We start from the raw sequence: 19,857 nt of genomic DNA on the forward strand, positions 1-19,857 counted from the left end.
ATCTGTTTGTCGGTCGGTCGGTCTGTCTCTCTGTCTGTACCGTCGTAAATTTAGTACTTTGGTCAGTAATTTGATCAGTCATGGATGAGTCAGCCTGTTTGTCTTTCGGTCGGCTGTAAGTCTTTAAGTCAATCTGAGTGAAGAATCTTTCCAATTCGGAGTCTGTGTCTTGCTCGACTGATAGTTGTCCCTTGCCCCAAGCGCATTAGTCCCTTTCAGAGTTTAGAGTTTCGATCATAGTTGAATGATATCGGCAGATATAACAAATATATTAAAAGTTAAATATTAAGTGATATGAGATATGATATTCAAACTGAGATACTGTACCTCATTCAAAGTCCTAATCTAACCAAACGCCCAAAAGACAGCTACATGACTTTATGTGTGACAATACGGACTACGAAGTGTTTAATGAGCCGTCAGAAGGCTTATGAAAATTTGCTTTCGCATTAAAATTTAAAGCTAGCATTACCATACTGCTAATTTTTCGTGAAGGCAACTTTCCGTAGAATATCAGACATCTTGCACGCAAACAAATAGCTGAAGTATTAATCATTTTGAAATTCTTTTTTCAATCCTGTGTTTAAGAGGGAGAATCTAAACTGGCTAACGAGTGGAACTTTTCATTGAAAGCTGTAAGACACGAAATGCTTCTGCCGTGGAACTGAAAGCAAAGATGAAATTAAAAAATAATGAACTAGAGGGTGAAACCACATAAAATTTATACAAAATAATTACATTTAGCCTTAGTTAATCTCTTGCCAGATTAAAGAGATATAACCAGCTACATCATTCCAAAGACACACACGGTCTCTTTACGTCATTTTCTTTAGTTATTTGATCTGACTTGCCAACGATACGATCTATATCATTTATAAGCAAAGAAATCTTATCATCCAGAAGGTGGTAGTATACTAGAACAGATTCAAACAGTGTTCAATTGTTTGAGCTATGAAAAGCGTGCAACACAACAATAGCTAGAATTAAGGTGCAAATTATACTTCTAAATTAGCTTAGTAATTAAACTTCTCCTAATGAGAATGATGGTATTAATTTTTTACCAGACGCGTTCGTTGTAAACCTTATTTTCAGTGAGGCCTTGTTAAAGAATATATATCTATTCCAACGATAGAAATAAACACGCAATACATAAAGAAGCTAAGCAAATTACTGAAATAGCTTAATGATGAGAACTTAGGATACCTAAGTGTTACAAGTTATTACAACAGATATAATCGAAACGGCAGAGTATAAACACTTTAACTCCCATGAGTGGCCAATACAGATTTTTTTCCTCGCAACATAAATACAATATCAAGCAGAGAAGTAATGAGAATAAAGAAAAATATCAATCAGGGAATTATTATTAGTTGATCAAAAACCAAGTTCTCCAAATTAACATCATAAGAATTGCATACCAGAAAGTAATTAAGTTGGAGATCTTGGGTGTGAAATGGTTGAGGTCGAGAAATAGATATTTTCTATTTCATGAGATCCAGTTTTGGGAGTGAAACTGCTAAAGCCGAGAAATGTATATTTTATATTTCATGAAATTCAGTTCAATGAGATTCAAATCCGATATAAACTACAAAATAACCGCCACAAGGGCTCAAAAAACCCTAATTTCGTTCAACAAAGTGGATATTTTTTGAAAGAGAAACTGGTCAGGAATGATTCAGCTGAATTTTTTGAAATTTTTTTTCAATAAAACATCTCTTCTTTAGTTTTAAATTAGTCAAAGGACTTACATTGTCGAGAATAAGAGAAGCAAGAGCGAATTAACTTAGATCTGTGATTAGGATGATTTTTATTACAATACGTTTACACTAATTTTTTCTCGTGAAAAATTACTAAGAAAAATGGTGCTCGGAAATAGCTACATGTCGCATATCCATCATAACGGACAGTTCCCTAAACATCTACTCGTTTACAGTTTCATTAAGAGTAAAACATGCCCGATTTCCCCCTTTTATGTTGTCGTAGCGGTGGTCGCACGAAGCCGGCTCCCGCGTTGTTCATTCCTGTTCCGTATTTTGTTCCACTGGTACGCAAGATATTAAAAGGTGTAATAAAATATTCGACACAGAAGTGTATGCTTGGTTAACTTGCACTTGTATTCGAAATTGGTTTAGGAAACTTTATCATCATATTATCATCAACAAAAACACTTCTGCGTACTTCGAAATCACCTTATGGGTGGCAAGTAATTGGAGATGTAAGGCTCACATTTCCGTTTAAACCTGATGAAAAATGGCTCCAACTCATAAAATTGCCAACTCCATAAGAACAATTTTTCGACAATTCATAAATTTCCTCAGCCGTCAGAGCTCTCTTCCACATATTCACCCCGTGCATTTGACCAACGAAGCTTTGTTCCTGCTCAAATCCTCCGCCATAGTCATCTTGATCCTGACCCAGAATAACAATGCCATTACTAGGGATCACTTCATCTGTCAGAAAATCGCTGCCACTTTGTAGAAGTGAGCCGTTCAAATAAAATTTCCACGATCCAGCGGCGTTCTCCCAAGAGGCGCATATGTGTAGGAATACGTTTGCACTATGAGGCACATCTATATCACTAGAAGAGGATTAGCTTATTAATAATTATTTATACATAAGTATCTGTAAATACTTGATCACACTAAGCTGATTTATTCCTTAGCTTTGTGGGAGACACAGTAACTCTTGCATTGTTGTTGGGCAAGATTCTATACTCTTTCCATGCTTCTCTTCATCTGGGAGTTTAAATAATTACTAGGAAACTGCACGAAAAATTTATGACATGTTTGAGGGAGGAGTGGGTGGGGTGATTGTGGGGATGCATATCAGGGGCGATTCGGGCGAATGCGTTGCGTAAGAGAGTTGAGGATTACTTTCTATAGATAAGTACTCCATTTAGAACGGGTAGCATTGCTCATAGTCGCTTCGCACTTTGGAAACCAAGATAGACTCTGATGGAGCGACCCTAGTTCCTAGTTTTTGCGTGCTCATGTTACCAAAGGCTCCTGTAGACAGATCTGATACAAGTGTTTTTAAAGGTGATTCATTGTCAATTACAAACAACTGAATTGATTCCGTATCATTAACCTCCCATCGGCTTTAGCAAAAACATGAAACTTTCGCAAATCCGAAATGTTAACACTTTTCCTCTTTTGACCGCGGGCACGCAATGAAAAAAGACAGCGGTTCTGCACATCATCAACGCTATAAATCAGTTTAGGGACATTTATTATCCATCGCCTCGGAGACTGGGGGAGATTGGAAATTCTTTTTTTAGAGGGAGGGGGGTAGGGAGCACATATCCCCCTCTTGCCATTTGTATAATGATCTGATACAAGTGTTATCAAATGAAAGGGAATTTTATTCATGTTGCTAAAAAAGACCTGAGTCCGTATCTCTTACCTTACGTCTCCTTTAACACCAAAAATGAATTGGTCTACGTAGTCGCAGATTAAAATTTCGTTGGCTTCTTCTGTTAGCGAGTAGCTGAAAAGGCATCCACCATACGAAATGTTGACATTTTTCGACCACAAGCACACAGTGAAAGCCGTCAGCGGTTCTGCACAACTTTGAACATCCAGGCTCACGTAATTTGTCACGGCCTTGCTTGAAAAAGTAAGCTGGAAATCTGTCAAATTGGCGTCTAAAATCAAACCGGGTAAAAAGAAAAAAAAAGAAAAAAAAATTATGTAAGAAGACTTACGTAATTATCAATGAAGAAAAAATGATGGCAAAGTTTCTATTTGTCAGGGAACCATCTGGAAAGGTTCGCTTTGGTTTATGGGAACTTTTAACGTCTTAAGGGAGAATAAAAAGACAGAACGTGATTCCTGATTTACTGTGACATTTTTAGTGGTAAAGGAAAAAAAAACCATAAATGGAGTAAGAGTGAGGTAAAATGGTAGGATGCCCCTGGGCCATATCAATAATATAAATTACATTCAAACAGGTAAATTCAAAGTAAATTCTATGGCCATATTCTTAAGTCGTTGTGATGTTGCTCGCTCCACAAGCCTATTATACGTTATCAAAAAGGGATTTCATCCATACGTTCATTTTGGTCACTTTCTTATTCAATTGTTCATTGGTGATGATCAAATTCCACAGTGCGTTTCTCGTTCACGCTGACCTTGGCGAAAAAAAAAGCAAATTTACAGTAATAATTTTCCTTGCGATATTTTTGATGGTGTCCAAAATAAGCGCCCTTTCTGGGCTCACAGTCTTCTGTTGCATAAGGCAAGGTAAGGCACAAAGCGGTGAGTAACCGAGAAAACTTTATCAGGTAATTAAATTATTGAGCTTGGTGTTATTTGTAATGGTAATAGGATTTATTGGAGTCCAACTCGGTCTGTAATCATAGGGGTGATAACGCGGGGTCGTCCGATTTGTTTATCACGAGTATATATGAACGGAATTGGACAACACGAAGTCTTACTACCAATTAATCATGAAAATTATAAGAAAGGGAAAATTTGCTTCAAAAGACTGACGATGGAGGCATAAATTGTTTAATTGTTTGATGGGTTGATTTAAACTACAACTTTGAATGTGATTGGCTTATTGAACTGTCCGATAACAACTTGGGAAATGAATTAGCGGAAAATAGTAGTTTTTTAAACAAATCACAATCGAAGAAATTGTAATTTTTATGATTATATTTTTAATCGTAAATGGTAGTGGTTTTGAGTTGTTGGACATGGTAATAGTAATTTAAGTATACGTGAAACTGGTTACATTTATAATGATTAATTTTTGATATGCTTCTCGTTAGTTTGGATTAAGGCCCACTTCTATCAGTAAGTCCAAAATGCAAAGTTATTAACGATGTTAAGCCACTAACTGGCCATGTAAATCACTTGCACGGAAAGCAATATCTGAAGCTAGTCGATGCTTTTAAGGATTGTTAAGAGGGAAATTTAAACAAAGTAGCGCTATAGAATAAAGACAAAAGGTTTAAGGAACTCACCACCTTCTGGACAAATGCTATCGCAAGATGCATTCTGGAAAGACATAGAATCATGTTAATTTTACGCAACTAGATCGCTACCGACTAACAAACATTTACTTGTTTTAAAGACATAATTTCACAGGATTAACCAGAGAGAGTTGATGGCCAGTAATTGCTGTTTGGACCGTGATGCTGTCAGAGGTTTGAACCACTAATGTTCGAACTTACTGTGAAATAAAAATGGGTTTAATCATGATCAGTGAAGCATTCCATTTGCAGGAGTGCTCCTCTTCAGCTTGAGAATGCTTACATTTTCTCGTTCGTTTGCGCTCAATCAGCTATATGGAAAGAGCACTGTGAATGCTAGCCATTAACATGAAAAATCTCAACTTACATAGTCTTCGTAGTATTTGAATCCTGTTTTTTGAATCATGTTACGGGGACACATCTTTCCTGTGGCGGCGTTAAGTTCACACAGCTGAGTCGACGGAGGCGGCAAATATTGATAGTTGTAAGATAAACATCTCTTGCGCTCAAGACAAAGGAAGTGGCAGTCTCGGTGAGAAGTAACTTGATGAGATGATATTACATGACTAGAGAGAGCATGTCCTTGGTAAAAGTAATTTTGAACAAACTGAGTGATAATATCACGAAACTTAAGGTTGATTCACCCCCCCCTATTTTAAGATCAGTTTCGTTCGGGTGAGAAGATCTCGGCTGCTTACAAGTGGTTCATAGTTTAATTCCTGGAGTGCAGGCAAAAGGAAAAAGTAAAGATCAATCGTAGTGAGTAAGTCGACCAGTCAGGAGGTCTATAAGTCAGAAAAAAGTTTGTCAGTTAGACAATGTGGCAATCAGGTAATGAGGCAATCGGCCGAGATACAAGCAAGGTAGTCAATCTGATAGACTATTGGTTGCTGGCCCAATCACATAGCTTTTCGATCAGTCTCAGTCAGTCAGCCAGCTAACCAGTCAGTGTTCAAAGCAATCTGCCTTACCTTCAGTGGCAACGAAGACCCTTCTTTCTGCGCACGCACGACACACGTAGACAGCCATTTCAGCCATAAGAAGGGAAAAGAAGATCGGCCTTAATGTCCTCATCTCTGTTTAGTCATTGACTACACTCTACGTTGTTCACAAGTTTCAATTTTGCATGAGGAAAAAAAGAGGAAAAAAAATAAATTGCTAGCTTTAAAATAAAATTAAAAAAAAGATTCCCACGTAAAAATTTTTTAAATAAACTCCACCTCACTACAGAGCTGCTTCCATTCAATTTGCATGTTTGAGTTTGGAAAAGGAAAACTTAAGACTTTTATACTTTGGTAGATGCACGCATGCCAGATGTAAGCTGTGTCGATCGCAAAATACAAGAGGTACCAAGAGGTCCCTCTGTCGCTGATTTAACCGAAATCTGAATTAGATATGTTTTTCGTCCAAAAGTTTTGCGGAAATATCGAGACGAAGTTTGTTACAATTTCCTTCACATTCGATTTATCTAGACCACATTTAGAAAAAAAAAGCTTATGTGATTCTGGTGAAGATCACTGTATCCGAAGTCTCTGCGAGCTGGCAAGATTCATGTTATTTGCATGACATTTAAATGATTTCACCATACTTTTGTTTTTCTTTCCTGAGCCAAAAAGCAGTTCTTTAAAGTTTTCATATTTACAGTAGATCTATTGCATTATCGACAGAATAGGTGGTGGTAACGTTGCCCAAGCAATGGAATCCTGCTGTTCGTTACATTTCAATGAAAAACTTTAACTCTTGAAACTATGTTTAAACAATTATATATGGCAAATCGACTGAAGTACAGAGTACCTAATAAATAGGTTCCCTGGGAAAACCTCCCAGCTAACAGGTGCAGTGTATTATATGCATAGGGAAAAATTAAAATCATGGCAATTTTATGCAAAAAAGGACTTAACAGAACTGGTTTCTTTAATTTTTTTTCACTTGGTCCCTTGTTTCATAACATCTTTTAATATGGCATTTAAACATCAAGATAAGAGACAAATAGAAAATTTGGAGAGCGCAAAAGATGGCGTAGCTCGAGGCATATTGGGCAATAACTGTAACCTCTTGCCACATTCTTCATTTCTCGATGGACCAATTGTTTTATAACATTTTAAACACTGTAGCTTGAATTTTAGCTAATATCGCTCAGGTAAAAGTTTCCTCTATTACGACTGAGTATCTCTTTGCGTTTAAAACTTTCACTGTAATACAACAGGAACCTGTAGGATACGCAAAATATCATGATTGCTCTCATTTAGCCTGGCTTTTTAAGCAGTAACGATTTTATACAAGCCAATCTGACTGAGTGAATTCTTAGAAATCATAGTCCAAAAAATTTTATTCTTCAGTTTACCAACGATTTTCCCTGCAGCATGTTTTTGAACATATGCTATGACGGCCATAAAGTTTTCAGTTTTAATTAACCATCTGCAATGTGTACTTGCAAATACTTTTACAATTAAGTGCATCGTTTTGATGTCATGAAAATCCTGGCAGATTAAAGATTTTTTACTTTGCAGACCTTCGAGGGATTCTTCATACTTTTAGCGTAGCTAAAGTCGTGGATAACAAACTGAATCAGTCAATATTCACAATTCAAAGTAGGACGAATATTGATTTCGATATTAGGGTCTCGTATAGCGATTGATAGATTTTTAGTTAGTATTTTGAGAATAGCACCTTACTGAAAAAAAAAGTATCCCTGAAATTTAACTACAGTAAAATGATGATATGATGTACCTTTTTAGACGATAACTAACTTGACGAAAGCTGACAAAGCTTCCTAAGTACAATACATGGTGAGGACGATAAACTTTTGTCTCTTGTACGAAGTTTTCTAATGAATTATACATTATATAGCTACATTAACATCCTTTTAACTGACAAACCAATTTATATTACATTTTGTATCGCAGCCAATCAGATAGTGATTTGAGAGTAATCAGGAAACAGTATGAGGCTACTCTAATTAAAAGTTTACCTTTTCACTTTTCCAAGTAATGTATTATGTGGTTTATTGAAATTGTCAAAAAGCCAAATGTAATTTGCGTTACATACACGTTTCTACATACACTATTTTTTCCTTAAGATTATTTGGCTGATTACCTTTCAACTGTTTGTAATTATAATCTTTTATATCCTAAAAACCAAAAGAGTTCTTCTTTGAAAGCAAGATAATTATTCAAAAAGGAAAAACGGGTTAGTATGAAATTGCAATGTTTCTCTCTAAAGTTTCCTAAAGCTTCCTTAGCTTTCCAAGCCACTTTAGGAATCTAACAAAATAATTAGTCTATTCGTGGCCGGCTAAACTTTTAGGAAATTATTTGCAGTTGTGAAATGAAAACCAAACGAATTTATTTCGAAAACCTCCTACAAATGGCTTAATCATTTCTGCGGCAAGAATGAAATCGTGTTGACATTACTCTCTTTCACGAACTCTTTACAATGCATCAATTTGCTTAAAGGCTATTCATTATTTAACGTCTGGGAAGCAAAAACGAAATATTTATTAAATGTACATAGTTCTGAAGGATATAGAGATTACTCGCACGTAAACGGTACACTGTCACAACCAAAACTTACAATTAGTATGATCTCAAAAGAACATAAGTACTTCTTAACTACAAGGAAAATTGTTAAATGTCAGATATCTAGTAACAAGTACAGGTCTTGCAACAACTGATCTTTGACAGTTTCATCTGAAATTGAGTGTGCCAATATTTTATTTATGTGCAATATTTTCGTCATTGTTGTTTCCTCTTGGACCAAGCAGAAGTCGTGCGATTTCGTAACACGAGAGCAAGAGATGATATCCTCTCTCAGTACATACAAAAACAGAATGCTTTTGACTTAGCTTCGCTTTATTTGTCAATTCTTATACAGTCAACTCCCGCTATTGCAGACACCCCAGGAGGGGGGGGGGGGGGAGATAGATAGATTTAGTGTCCGTTATGACGAGGGTCCGTAATAGTGGAGTGCGAGAGAAAAAAAAAAAAACCTTTTGTCTCTAAGCAGACGCCTAATATGCAAACATAAAGTTTTTAACGTGGCCTCACGAACCGGAAAAAGATCTGGCTACGAGCAGGAAATTCTCATACTCGCACCCAATAGAAGAAAGGGTTTCTTTGTTTTCCTTTATCTTAATTTCGCTTTTTATCACATGAGTCAGGATTTGGACGTAGTGCCCGCTATAGCAAGAGAAAAAACAAGGGAAATTTCGCACTGGGAGCATAAAAGTGTCGCATTTCCGTGTCTGTAATAACGGGAGTTTACTTCAATCCTTTCTTTATGCGTTTCACCTGGGGGCGGGCCCTTGTTCGCAATGGCGGGGTGTCTGTAATAGCGAGGTGTCCGCAGGGCGAGAGTCGATTGTAGGTGTCCTTGAATTGCGAGTCAACTCGATGGTGAAAAGCTTTCCGCTTTCTTTCATAAACTTACCGTCCGTGAATCTCCAGTTACAGCAGTAAAAATGTTCATTGCATGCCGGGCGAAGACAGTCGAAACTGCCTTTTTTATACAATCCTCTTTTGGGAATGTTTATCGGGCTCATCTCAAGGAAAATTTTGAAATTCAACATCTGTTATTAGAGTGGATAGGCGAGAGGTCCTGATATTGTTTGATGTTGCTATCTCCTCAGAATTAAGTAGAAAAAAGATATGTTTACTTGTTTGTATTTTTTCAATGATGCGATTGATTAAAAAAAATTGATAGGCTAAATAAAATACATAAAGAAATTAAAAAGTTTAGAGACAGAGGTAGACGTAGATAATCGTAGATAATAAGTATCCGCATGGAAAACGAAGATTTGTTCGTTAATTTACACGAAAGTGGACGGCTGGTAGCATCTCAGTCTTATCGGCACGGAATATGCAAGAACTCACTTTGATCTTAATACTGTCGCATTTTTCAATCGTAATAAATGACATGCGGCTTGGGATGTTGAGCACCTGACGAGCAACATACATAAGCTTGCAACTAGCAGATATTCGCAAACATAGGAACTAATAACGCCTTCTCATTACTACGGTTTAATGCCCACTCCAAAGCAAACCTAAGAATAATTAGAAAAGTGCAACACTACATGTATTTCTCGTAGTATTTGAAGTGAAGCGCATTATATTATATTAGTACCGTTGATTAAATATCACAGACTCAAGGAACTCGTCCACCTCCTGGTCAAATCCTGTCGCAAGATGCACACTAGAGGCAAATAAAATAATATCAATTTTATTCCACCTAATTGCAAACAAACGAATTGCTAACGAACAAAAACCATCTACTAGTTTTTTTGACAAAACTTAAAAAAGATTTTTCAGAGAGAGTTGATGTCAAGCAAATTACATCAGTGTCAGGATAGAGATGCCCTCGATGGTTAACAATTACTGACCGACACTAAAATGATATATATTTTTAGTATATACCACACAGATGGCAAAAATTAGTTTGTTTCTTTCCATATACCGAAAAAGGGTCGGAAATCAAACTACTGAGACGCGCGATTTTGTCTCATTGGCTGCTTGGAGGTAAATATTAGGTGCTATTCACTTCCGAACTAGCCAATCTGCGCGTGCGAAAAGCACTATTCACTTATAATTTCAACAATTGCTTTTTTTTTCAACTCGTAAAAAAGTAAACCCTCTGGGTAGAGCATTCCACTTTGCTTGGTACTCCCTTTTTTTTAGCCTGAGAAAGTTTACATGCCCTGATTAAATTGCGTTCAGTCAGCTATGACGTGAATATGAATTAGCCCAACTTACGCAGTCTTCGTAAAATTTGAATCTTTCCTTTTAAATCATGTTCCGTGAACACATCTTTCCCGTGGCGTCGTTGAGTTCACAAAGTTGACTCGATGAAATTGTAAGGGCCTATTTACACGGTACGACTTTGTCGCATGCGACAAGCTTACGACAGGCTTACGACACGAATTGTTTCGTGTAAATCAAACCTACAACTCGCTTACGACTCTTAAGTCATGTCGTAGGCCTGTCGTAAGCTTGTCGCATGCGACAAAGTCGTGCCATGTAAATAGGCCTTAATATATTGATGGTTGTGGGACGAACATCTCTGGTGCCTAATGCAAAGAGAATAGCAGTCTTGATGTGAAAGGACTTGGAAGGATGAAATTACACTACCAGTAAGGTTATGTCGTCAGAATAAGTGACAAAAAAGGAAAAAATTATGTAGTCATCATAATAAAGTATATTTTAAGTCGTCTCAGATGTGTGTGGAAAACTTTCATAGAAAAAAAATTACTTCTCTGTTTATAAAGTGACAGAATATAAGGCAATCTAGTTATCGTCGTTTCTTCGTTTTATATCCAACAAAATTTACTGAGCCTGAGGCGAATAATTGTTTCAGTATAATTGCTCTAGTGCTTTCGAATTCTTTTGTAAATTCCTTTTGTTTTTGAAACCATTCTGTTACAATTGTTCTGATAACTCGTGTCGAGATAAGAATTTAACAGGTTTATGTGAATCAATCACCAAAAACTTCATATCTTACTTTTGAAAAATGTAACGCCAAATTTAGCTCTTCAAAATACGGTATTTATTCGATTAAACGCCGGAGCGATTATTTAATTTTTTCGTGTCGAGTGCGACGTTTATTCAAGGGCGGCGTTCATTTGAATCCGAAAAATAATAGGGTAACTGACCATTTTAATTTTTAAAAACAGCAGAAACTAACCATTAGAAAAGTCGTGGAACATCGCGTTTGAAGTTCCTCTGTCAAAGAATCAAATTCTATGTTAGCGGGACTTCAAATGCCGTGTTTAACAAATTTAGCCGAAAGATCTTACCAGATGTCACCATATCTAAATTGATTCAATATGTAATTTCTCAGTCTGTTGACCCCAAAATAAGTGTATTAACACGAGGTTTAATATTACACGCAACGTATAGTAAATATATGCATTTGTCGTTGTGGTTCACCAAAGTTTTCAAGGCCGTGGTGAACAAATTTCGATGTTTATAAACCTCCACTTGCAAAGGATGTACTTTATTTGAAGGCACATTCACTGACTACGCGTGACTTCAAGGTATCAATTCCAATTACTAATTATCATAGTCTACTGTTAATTTCACTTTTCTTTATTATTGTACAGTGGGACAGTTATGAACACGTGCTTAAGGTCTGTTGAATAAGCTAAAAACCTGTAGATTTTATTGGACTGATATCATGCTTGTACCTCAATCTGTTTTTTGTTTTCTTGGAGAGGTACAATTAAAGCGACCTTGATCTTGGCAGTTCTGTTCGAGACAATCTTCCGACCATCAAAATCCTTTCATTAATGGAGGGTGAATTCTACTTTGCTTCTTCTCGGTTGTCGAAATTTATCTATTGTTATCATACTTAGATTTGTGTCGTGATCTTTCATTATCTTCTTCTATTGGTCCGTGTGTGTCCCTTGGCATATTGTGGTTTTTTTTTGTCATACAAATAAGGCTTGTAGATTTTTTTGCTAGTATTTTTTTAGTCATAATCATGCAAACTTAAAATTGGCAGAGGAGCAAAAAAAAAAATTCATGATAATAATAATGATAATTATAATAATAAAAGGCAAAAAATCCCAGTTAAGTTAACAAAATGCAGAGTGATTTCCAATTGCTTCAAATAGCATTGAAATAGATTTAATTCCCTCACTCGCTAGATCTGAATATCAACTCCCCTTACTGTTTACCATACCTTTCATAAAGTTTTAGCTCTACACCTTGGTATTACTTGAAAAAATATCTTCCAATTGATATTTATGTTTGTTATTTTATCAACTTTCTTCTTGACAACATTTGGATATCATATGGACAAATTTCACGTCGGTCACTCGGTCGTCAAGCATTTGAGTTTTAAAGCATGGTGACATTGAAGCTGCTTATGCGTCGAAGGCGATTTTTTGTTAGATATAAGGAAACATTAAAGGAATACTTTGCTTGAGCAGATTAATACTGGAGAAAAGACCCATACGTACTGCAATTAACCATCTTGAAAAATTTAGGCTTTAGTTTTCATGATGCAGAATTCGTTTAAAGTTGCTTCATTAAGCATATCTAAAGGTATCGCTGTCAGTAAATACTCTTCCATATTCATATCTTCCATTCGGCTTCTCCATACCTATTCAGTTCTGCGATAATTTGAAACTGTGTTTTTTTATAACATTGTGGCTCCATGATTATTTGCTCTCTGCTTCAATTTCCTTTCCGATATCTAATTCGGCGTCCTTTTTGTGTCTCACGTTTCTTGTCTTTTGCTTATTGTGCGTGCAGGAGAGGCGGGATTATATAATTAGTGTTTGTCTGTTAGTAAATGTTTTCGTCTGTTCGCCTACGCATCTACAATTAGTCTGAAACACGAAGGAACTACTTTGAGAGTGCTTTTTGTGCGGTTTTTCACGTCGGTGAACCACACAGGATGCGATAGGAACGCCCCAGAGAGTCTGGAATTGGTCTGAACCATGATACTTCAGTATTGAATCCACGATTTGTTATAATTAGCATGCACGGTATGTTGTTTTTATTTAAAACATAGCACAAATTCCTCACAGCAGTAAAGGATTATGTGAAGCTCAGTGAGTTTAAACGATCTTTACAGCTGTTGATAGAATAAAATTTCCGCTTAAGTTCCCGTTAAGTGGATGTCGTAAGGTTTCATAGAGAACACCGAAGAAGAAAGTTTTTCCAACCTTTTTGATGGCCAAACAGAAAATAGTATGAGTCATTTCAAGCACCATCATTAAATATAGTTTAGGAGAGTTATACCAAAGTGGCTTTCAACCAATCTCTGCTCGTGTTGAACCTCGCCTGTGATTGGTCCAGATCTGGCGACACACAAGTGTTTTCAAGCGAAGAATTGAGAATTTGACGAACGTTTCCTTCGTCAAGTTATCCAAATTGTTTTGTTCATTTATGAGAGTGAAATTTTCTAAGATTTGACGCTGACAACGCTCTTTCAGTGACGTTTCACTTTCCGGGTGAGTATTTGTCTATCAATTGTTGTGAAAATTGTTTTTGTCTAAAACTGTTGATTCGTGATTTTTGTGAACCATTTTCAGGGTCTTTTTAGAACACCTTGGTCGTGAAAAGGCCAAGTTGAGATAAATCATGTAGAAACAGTCTAGACACAAAGGGTAAACGCCTATTTTTTTTAGAATTGTATTGCAAATTAATTCTTGATAAAAAAAATTAATTTGTTATTTATACCCATTTTAACGCTAGAAAATACTGGCGACACGAGAAAATATCAGCGAGAGTGATATTTTTCTTGCGTGTTGGTTTTTCTACCCAGTTTCAAGGATGAGTGGACACACCTAATGTAATAAATGAGATATTTCCTTTCGAGCGCATCTGTTTTGATTACATCTATTCTGCAGTAGTTTTTTTTGCTTGTTTTTGTTTGCTTCAGAGAAGTCTAAAAAGTCGTTAATTATAATATTCTCAATTTCATAATTAGCAAGTTAGTACTACTGCAATACATGAGAGAATAAAGATCTTGTGTCTTATATGCCATCTCGACATCAGAACTGGTACATTCGAAGGATTTATGTCTGGTTCACTCAAAATTTCCAACTGCGATCGAAGCAATGCTCGCTGTGTGCTTTTTGAGTCTGTTATTTGAATAAATATCGCATGATGATGAGGCGTTTATTCGAGGGCGGCGTTTCTCAATATTTCTGCCTTAAAAGGGGGCCTTTATTTGAGGGTGGTGTTTAATCCCTGAATACTGTTGTATTTTTCTCTATCGCGTTTATCACTTCCTGCTTAACATCGACAAAACGCGAGGTAGCCAGTTTGTGCCCCTGTCATAATCAATTCGCGCCAGGTGATTATGACGAGATATGGCGCAATCCTCGACAAATCAGAGCGCGTGCATCTTTACAGGTTTATAGTTACCAGAGCAATTCATGATACTAGTTTCGTGTCATATCGATAAGAAGTGTTACATAACACCACTTAACACGTTGAATGAATTTTGGCACAATATCCGCGTGCTAATTAAACCGCAAAGGCGACGGCGACAAGAGCGTGGCGAAACAAAAGATTTAATGAGCATATCAGTACGTAGCTCAGTATGACGTTGAGAGGTTGGCAGCCCGTTGAAAATTAAGGTTGAATGATTTTAAAATATAAAGTCACACTTTTGTTACAGTCACTTTTTGTAGTAAGGTACAAGTAATATTTCATTCAATGCATTCACACTTGAGCAGAGAGTTGATGGTCGTTACCCGTAATTTACTCTCTGAGACCACCCAGTGATGGTCTGTTGTAAGAACTATTTTAGGCATCAGTTGTCTTTCGTCAGTTTGCAAAGAAGCTTAAATTAGAGATTTTCTGATTGTAGAATTAAAACATATAGTAAACATGGAGAGAAACGAATTCTTTTCAAAATATGAAATGGACGTTTAGTTTACGCAAGATTGAACACTTAACCCTTATATCCCGTGAGTGATCAAGACAGAATTGCTGATTGATCCGATACCAAATTCTCCAAACCAACATAATGAGAATCGTTTGGCAAACAGTAAGGAGAATTACTAATGAGATCTTGGGAGTGAAAGGGTTAAATTTGTCCACATTGATCAGTTTACTCCCACAATTAGATGGTTCGAAATGAAAATACTCTTATCGTGTAGATTGCCTTGACAGATATGAAATGTTTCAGAGCCAAACTGACTGTGCAGTAAATAATTCAAATCAACTGGTAGTATCCAAATAGTCTCGGCTCCGCGTAATCCTGGGTCATTAAGTCCTTTCAAATAGTCTTTGGAATGTCCAAGAACAGTGAGTCCAGTTCGCAGTTCATTCTTTTAAATTTGTCTCCTACTGACTAGGTTTCGTCTGAGGTCACGTAAATCTATTATCGCTTTAGCAGTCGGGTTTTAAACAAACTTATCATCTTTTGCCTTATCTTTTAAATTGACAGCATGGTGCTAAGTCTTAAGAGACAGTTATCGAGAAATGATATATTATTCGAGTTTAACAATATCCGATCACTGGGGCGACAGCTAATGATAAGCTCTGAACAACTAGCTCTCGCGAATTCTAATATACTGAAAGCGATAGCGCTTACAGTTACATACCCTCGTCACTTAAAGGTAAGCCTAACTTGTAAACTGATGATTACGTATGCGTTAAATTCATCTGCAGTTACAGGCGAAGAACAGGGAGTAAGATATAGTCCTTTATCGCTAATATAAAATCCGAGCCCTATCTTCGGTGTGTGTTTCTATCTACAAGTATTTTACATTTTACGTTAAGTCAATCGAGAAACACGTCTGTTTGGTGTCCGAACACTTTATTTGCTTGATTGTGTCGAAAGCTATTCGCAAACACTTTGAGTATTAACAAACTTCCCTTTAAAAACATATTGCATCTCGATGTTTTGTGGTGTCTATCCTTTAGACAAAAGCTGTCGTTATGTGGAAACAAAACTCTAAATAGCGGTTTTCCAGGTTAGAGTGGCGACGGATAGCCACTTATGAACTTATGGCAAACAGATGTTTTACGATGAGGAAATCATGGGTCGGTTCCTTTAGGGTCCAAAATAGACTTTTTTAATCCCGCAGCCCTCCGCTAAATTTCGTTCCATGCTGCCATCCTGCTGCAAATTAACATTTTCATAAGGATCCCGTCTGGTTAAACCTTAGTTGCTCTTGTAGTTCATCACCAACTGATGGACAAACTATAGCCTTTGATGATGTACTCTCAATATTGAGAAAATTAAAGACTTGCTTAACGCATATTTGGCTGGCTTACAAAAACAGTTAGATTTATCAACGATCTAAATCAAACTAGAGACCAAATTCGATTCTTTTCAAGTTATCCATCAAACAAAAAAAGTTATCCTTCTTAGTGCTAAAGGTCTGACAGTAAAATTGCATAATTCACTTAATTTAGATATTCTTTAACAGAATTATTCACTGTACAAGTTGTAAGCAAGGTGAAATAACTGATGGCATAATCGCATGTGTGGCCTGTTTGACCACCCAGGAGTTGTGCGTCTGATGCCAATTAGTTGTCAGCAACCAGAATAGACGTTTCCGCAATATACCCATGTGCACCAACAGACAAAGCTGTGGTCAAATATTTAGCTGGTAATTCTGAATGAAAATAAGGTTGATTGAAATTTTAGCTTGCAGTCCAAAATGTGGAATACAATCAAATTGAAACCATTTGATTTTAGATGTAAATGCCCTGCTGAAACATGCAAGCTTTGTGTAGCTGATCAGTCGCGGTTCAATAATTCGACAGAAGTACTAACTAGCGTTTTAAGAGTTATTTAACGAACAAAGAACTCTGAAGTTGACCAGATGGCCACTGGTCATGCAATGGTTGCGGTAATCCAACGATAACAACTGTATTGACTGAGAAAGAACGATCAGTACAGTCGCATTCGGGAATGTTCGAGTCCACGCGGAGGGGTCCAAATTGGAGGCAAAGCGCTGAGATAAATAACTTTATATCCCTATCTAGCGACCTACCAGGTATCATTTAAAGAATCGAGCTATTGGGTAATTTGATTGGAACTGCTGGTTATTGATGGAGTATTTTTACTGGTGGGGTATACTTTTGATCAACGTGGGGGACTGCACTTTTCTTAATTCTTATCTGACCGAGGCCAAAAGTAAACGAGCCAACTGGATTTGGTCGCATGATGTTTGATATCAAATAAGCCACTTGAACTACCTTGAAAGGATTCTCTTACGCTGAAGATTAAGGTGAAAAATGTATCAACTGAAAGTCGTTAATCTCCTTGTTCTTATAAAGTCAAAGTAAGTGTTATCAAAACATGTTATCTCTAGAAAGCTTGTTGCATTTGGTATCTTACTTTGGATTTTTTATCTCTGTCTTTATTTGGCAAAAATGAAAAGCAATTTTTTGTCTTAAATATCAAGATGACACAGCTTGTACAGGTTTGTTGTCCGGCTCAATATCGGATAGCCAAAGGCGGAACTTTTGAGAGCGCCGCGCACATTTTTGACCAGGTTGCATTTTCGGAGAATCAAGGCGCGCTTTATTTAGTGATAATTGGCATGGGTGTCGGAGTGTATTGCCCCTTCGAGCTCCGGCCGGGCCATTTCCTCTTCGCACACCTTCAAGGGAAAAGGCAGATTTGAGCAACTAAGGTGCGTTATGTTTTATTTAAATACATGGTTTAGAAATTGTATTCAATCTTGGAAATGGGTATGCTTATTTCCAAAACATCGGTAATAGGTTTACTTTTTTTTCATTTAGTTTTTTTCTGAAACAATGGGTTTATGGTCTAAGATGTTCACCTACAACTGGCTTTGAAGTTTCACAAAGATCTCTGGTATATATTGCGTGTCAGGTACTGATACTCATGGGGTCTGTCCAAAAACACGTTATCTAATGCCTTTGACATCGATATAGAAATATTTCTGATATATTAGATAGACACGTTCAAGGCCTTTAAATACGTTTATGTCACAGCAATCTCAGCAACTTTACGCAATTCTTCAGGAGTATCGAAGTTAATGAGATAATAGGATCTCAGGGCACACTTACCTCTAATCCGACATCAATTGTCTTCGTGCACGACGAAGCTAAACTTTGAAGCAATATGTTTGTTGCTTTTGGCAAGATCAGAGCAGAAGGCAGTCTCTAGTATCGACAAATCGATCTTCACCTCATATCTTGTCTTCATCGGTGCTGTGTTCATCGTTCTGCCGAATCAAGCTCTGGGTGGTTCAATTCTGTAGAGTGACACCATTTGAAGTTCGATTTAATGACATGCGCTGAGAGAAATTCAGGCGTCTCTTGAATAAACAATTTTTCTTCCGACCCAAAAGTTATGTTTGGTAGTTCTTTCGCGCTACGGTTCACAGGTCTTCACAAGGACAAATCCCTTTTGCAGTTATCACTTCCGTAATTTTTAGGTTAGTTGAAGGTAATATCGACAGTTATTGGCTTTTTTAGCCAGACAGATATAACAATTTGACGGAATTCTAGGTGGAACTGAGTGTTTATGGAAAGCTTTTGTTCGGTTATGTTCATCAGTGCCAGTTAGCTTACCTGCTGTAGCTTAAACGCATTTTACACCTATACCTAAATACCTATTAGGAAGGAAATGTAACAAAAGATTAAGCTTTAGTTCATTGAGAGTATGTAATGTAACTTTTTTTAGTCTTTTTCGAGTGTTATGCGCATTTTATCATGATTTTTAATGTTAAAATGCGCAATAAAAGCAATGAAAATTGTTATTATTATTATGATTAAAGTGAGAGTGACGGAAAAAATTGTAGTTTTAAAATATATTCACGAAGACGTAAGAAAATTTCAACGTCCTTGTTAGAATAAACAAGGCCTAAACAGCAGAATTTTACGGCAGCGTGACCGACAAGTTGAGCAGAAAGACTATGGCAATATAGAAAGGGAAAGGTTGCAACAATCTGTTAAAACGTTTTTTTCTTCTTGACCCGTGGTATCTCTTTCAAATGAGGGAATTGGCATGCATCCGTTTCCGCACGCGACGAGAAAACAGACAAGCGTTATGAGGTTAATTAGTTATTAGGTTAAGTAGTTATCTCCATTTTGCACACATTTTAATAAATCTCGGAGAATAAGATGGGTTTTGGCATTAATTATAATGGTTTTATTTATTCCACGGCTCACAAACTAAGTACAAAAGCGGGAGCAATTAAATCCTACGGAAGTGTATGAAACTATGGAAATTTGGGCTACGTAACACAGTCAAACTACCGGCCTTATACTCATGGACAGGAAGTGAAAACCTGACAAAGGCTAGCTGGTGGACTGCTCTACGCAAAAGCCTGCTTTCATGGAAAGTCATATTACTATATTATTCAGAAAGATCGGCTAAAGCGTAGATTAACAGTGTGATTGCACAACAGCGTAACACTTTGTCACAGTAGACCGCTATTC

The 19,857-nt window shown here is 36.8% G+C and overlaps 1 protein-coding gene across 1 annotated transcript; it reads right to left on the bottom strand.

Moving 5' to 3' along the window:
* Positions 1-1,925: 1,925 nt before the first annotated feature.
* On the bottom strand, positions 1,926-7,762 carry LOC131777195 (C-reactive protein-like). The gene is made up of 6 exons (XM_059093428.2): positions 7,706-7,762; positions 5,947-6,073; positions 5,343-5,557; positions 4,967-5,000; positions 3,403-3,643; positions 1,926-2,578 (listed from the first exon to the last, which is right to left on the bottom strand). Exons 2-6 carry the CDS (start codon positions 6,047-6,049, stop codon positions 2,191-2,193), a joined length of 981 nt encoding a protein of 326 aa, XP_058949411.2. The 5' UTR covers positions 6,050-6,073; positions 7,706-7,762; the 3' UTR covers positions 1,926-2,190.
* Positions 7,763-19,857: the final 12,095 nt, after the last annotated feature.

Source organism: Pocillopora verrucosa, chromosome 11 (genome assembly GCF_036669915.1).
Source record: "Pocillopora verrucosa isolate sample1 chromosome 11, ASM3666991v2, whole genome shotgun sequence".
Lineage (NCBI taxonomy): Eukaryota > Metazoa > Cnidaria > Anthozoa > Scleractinia > Pocilloporidae > Pocillopora > Pocillopora verrucosa.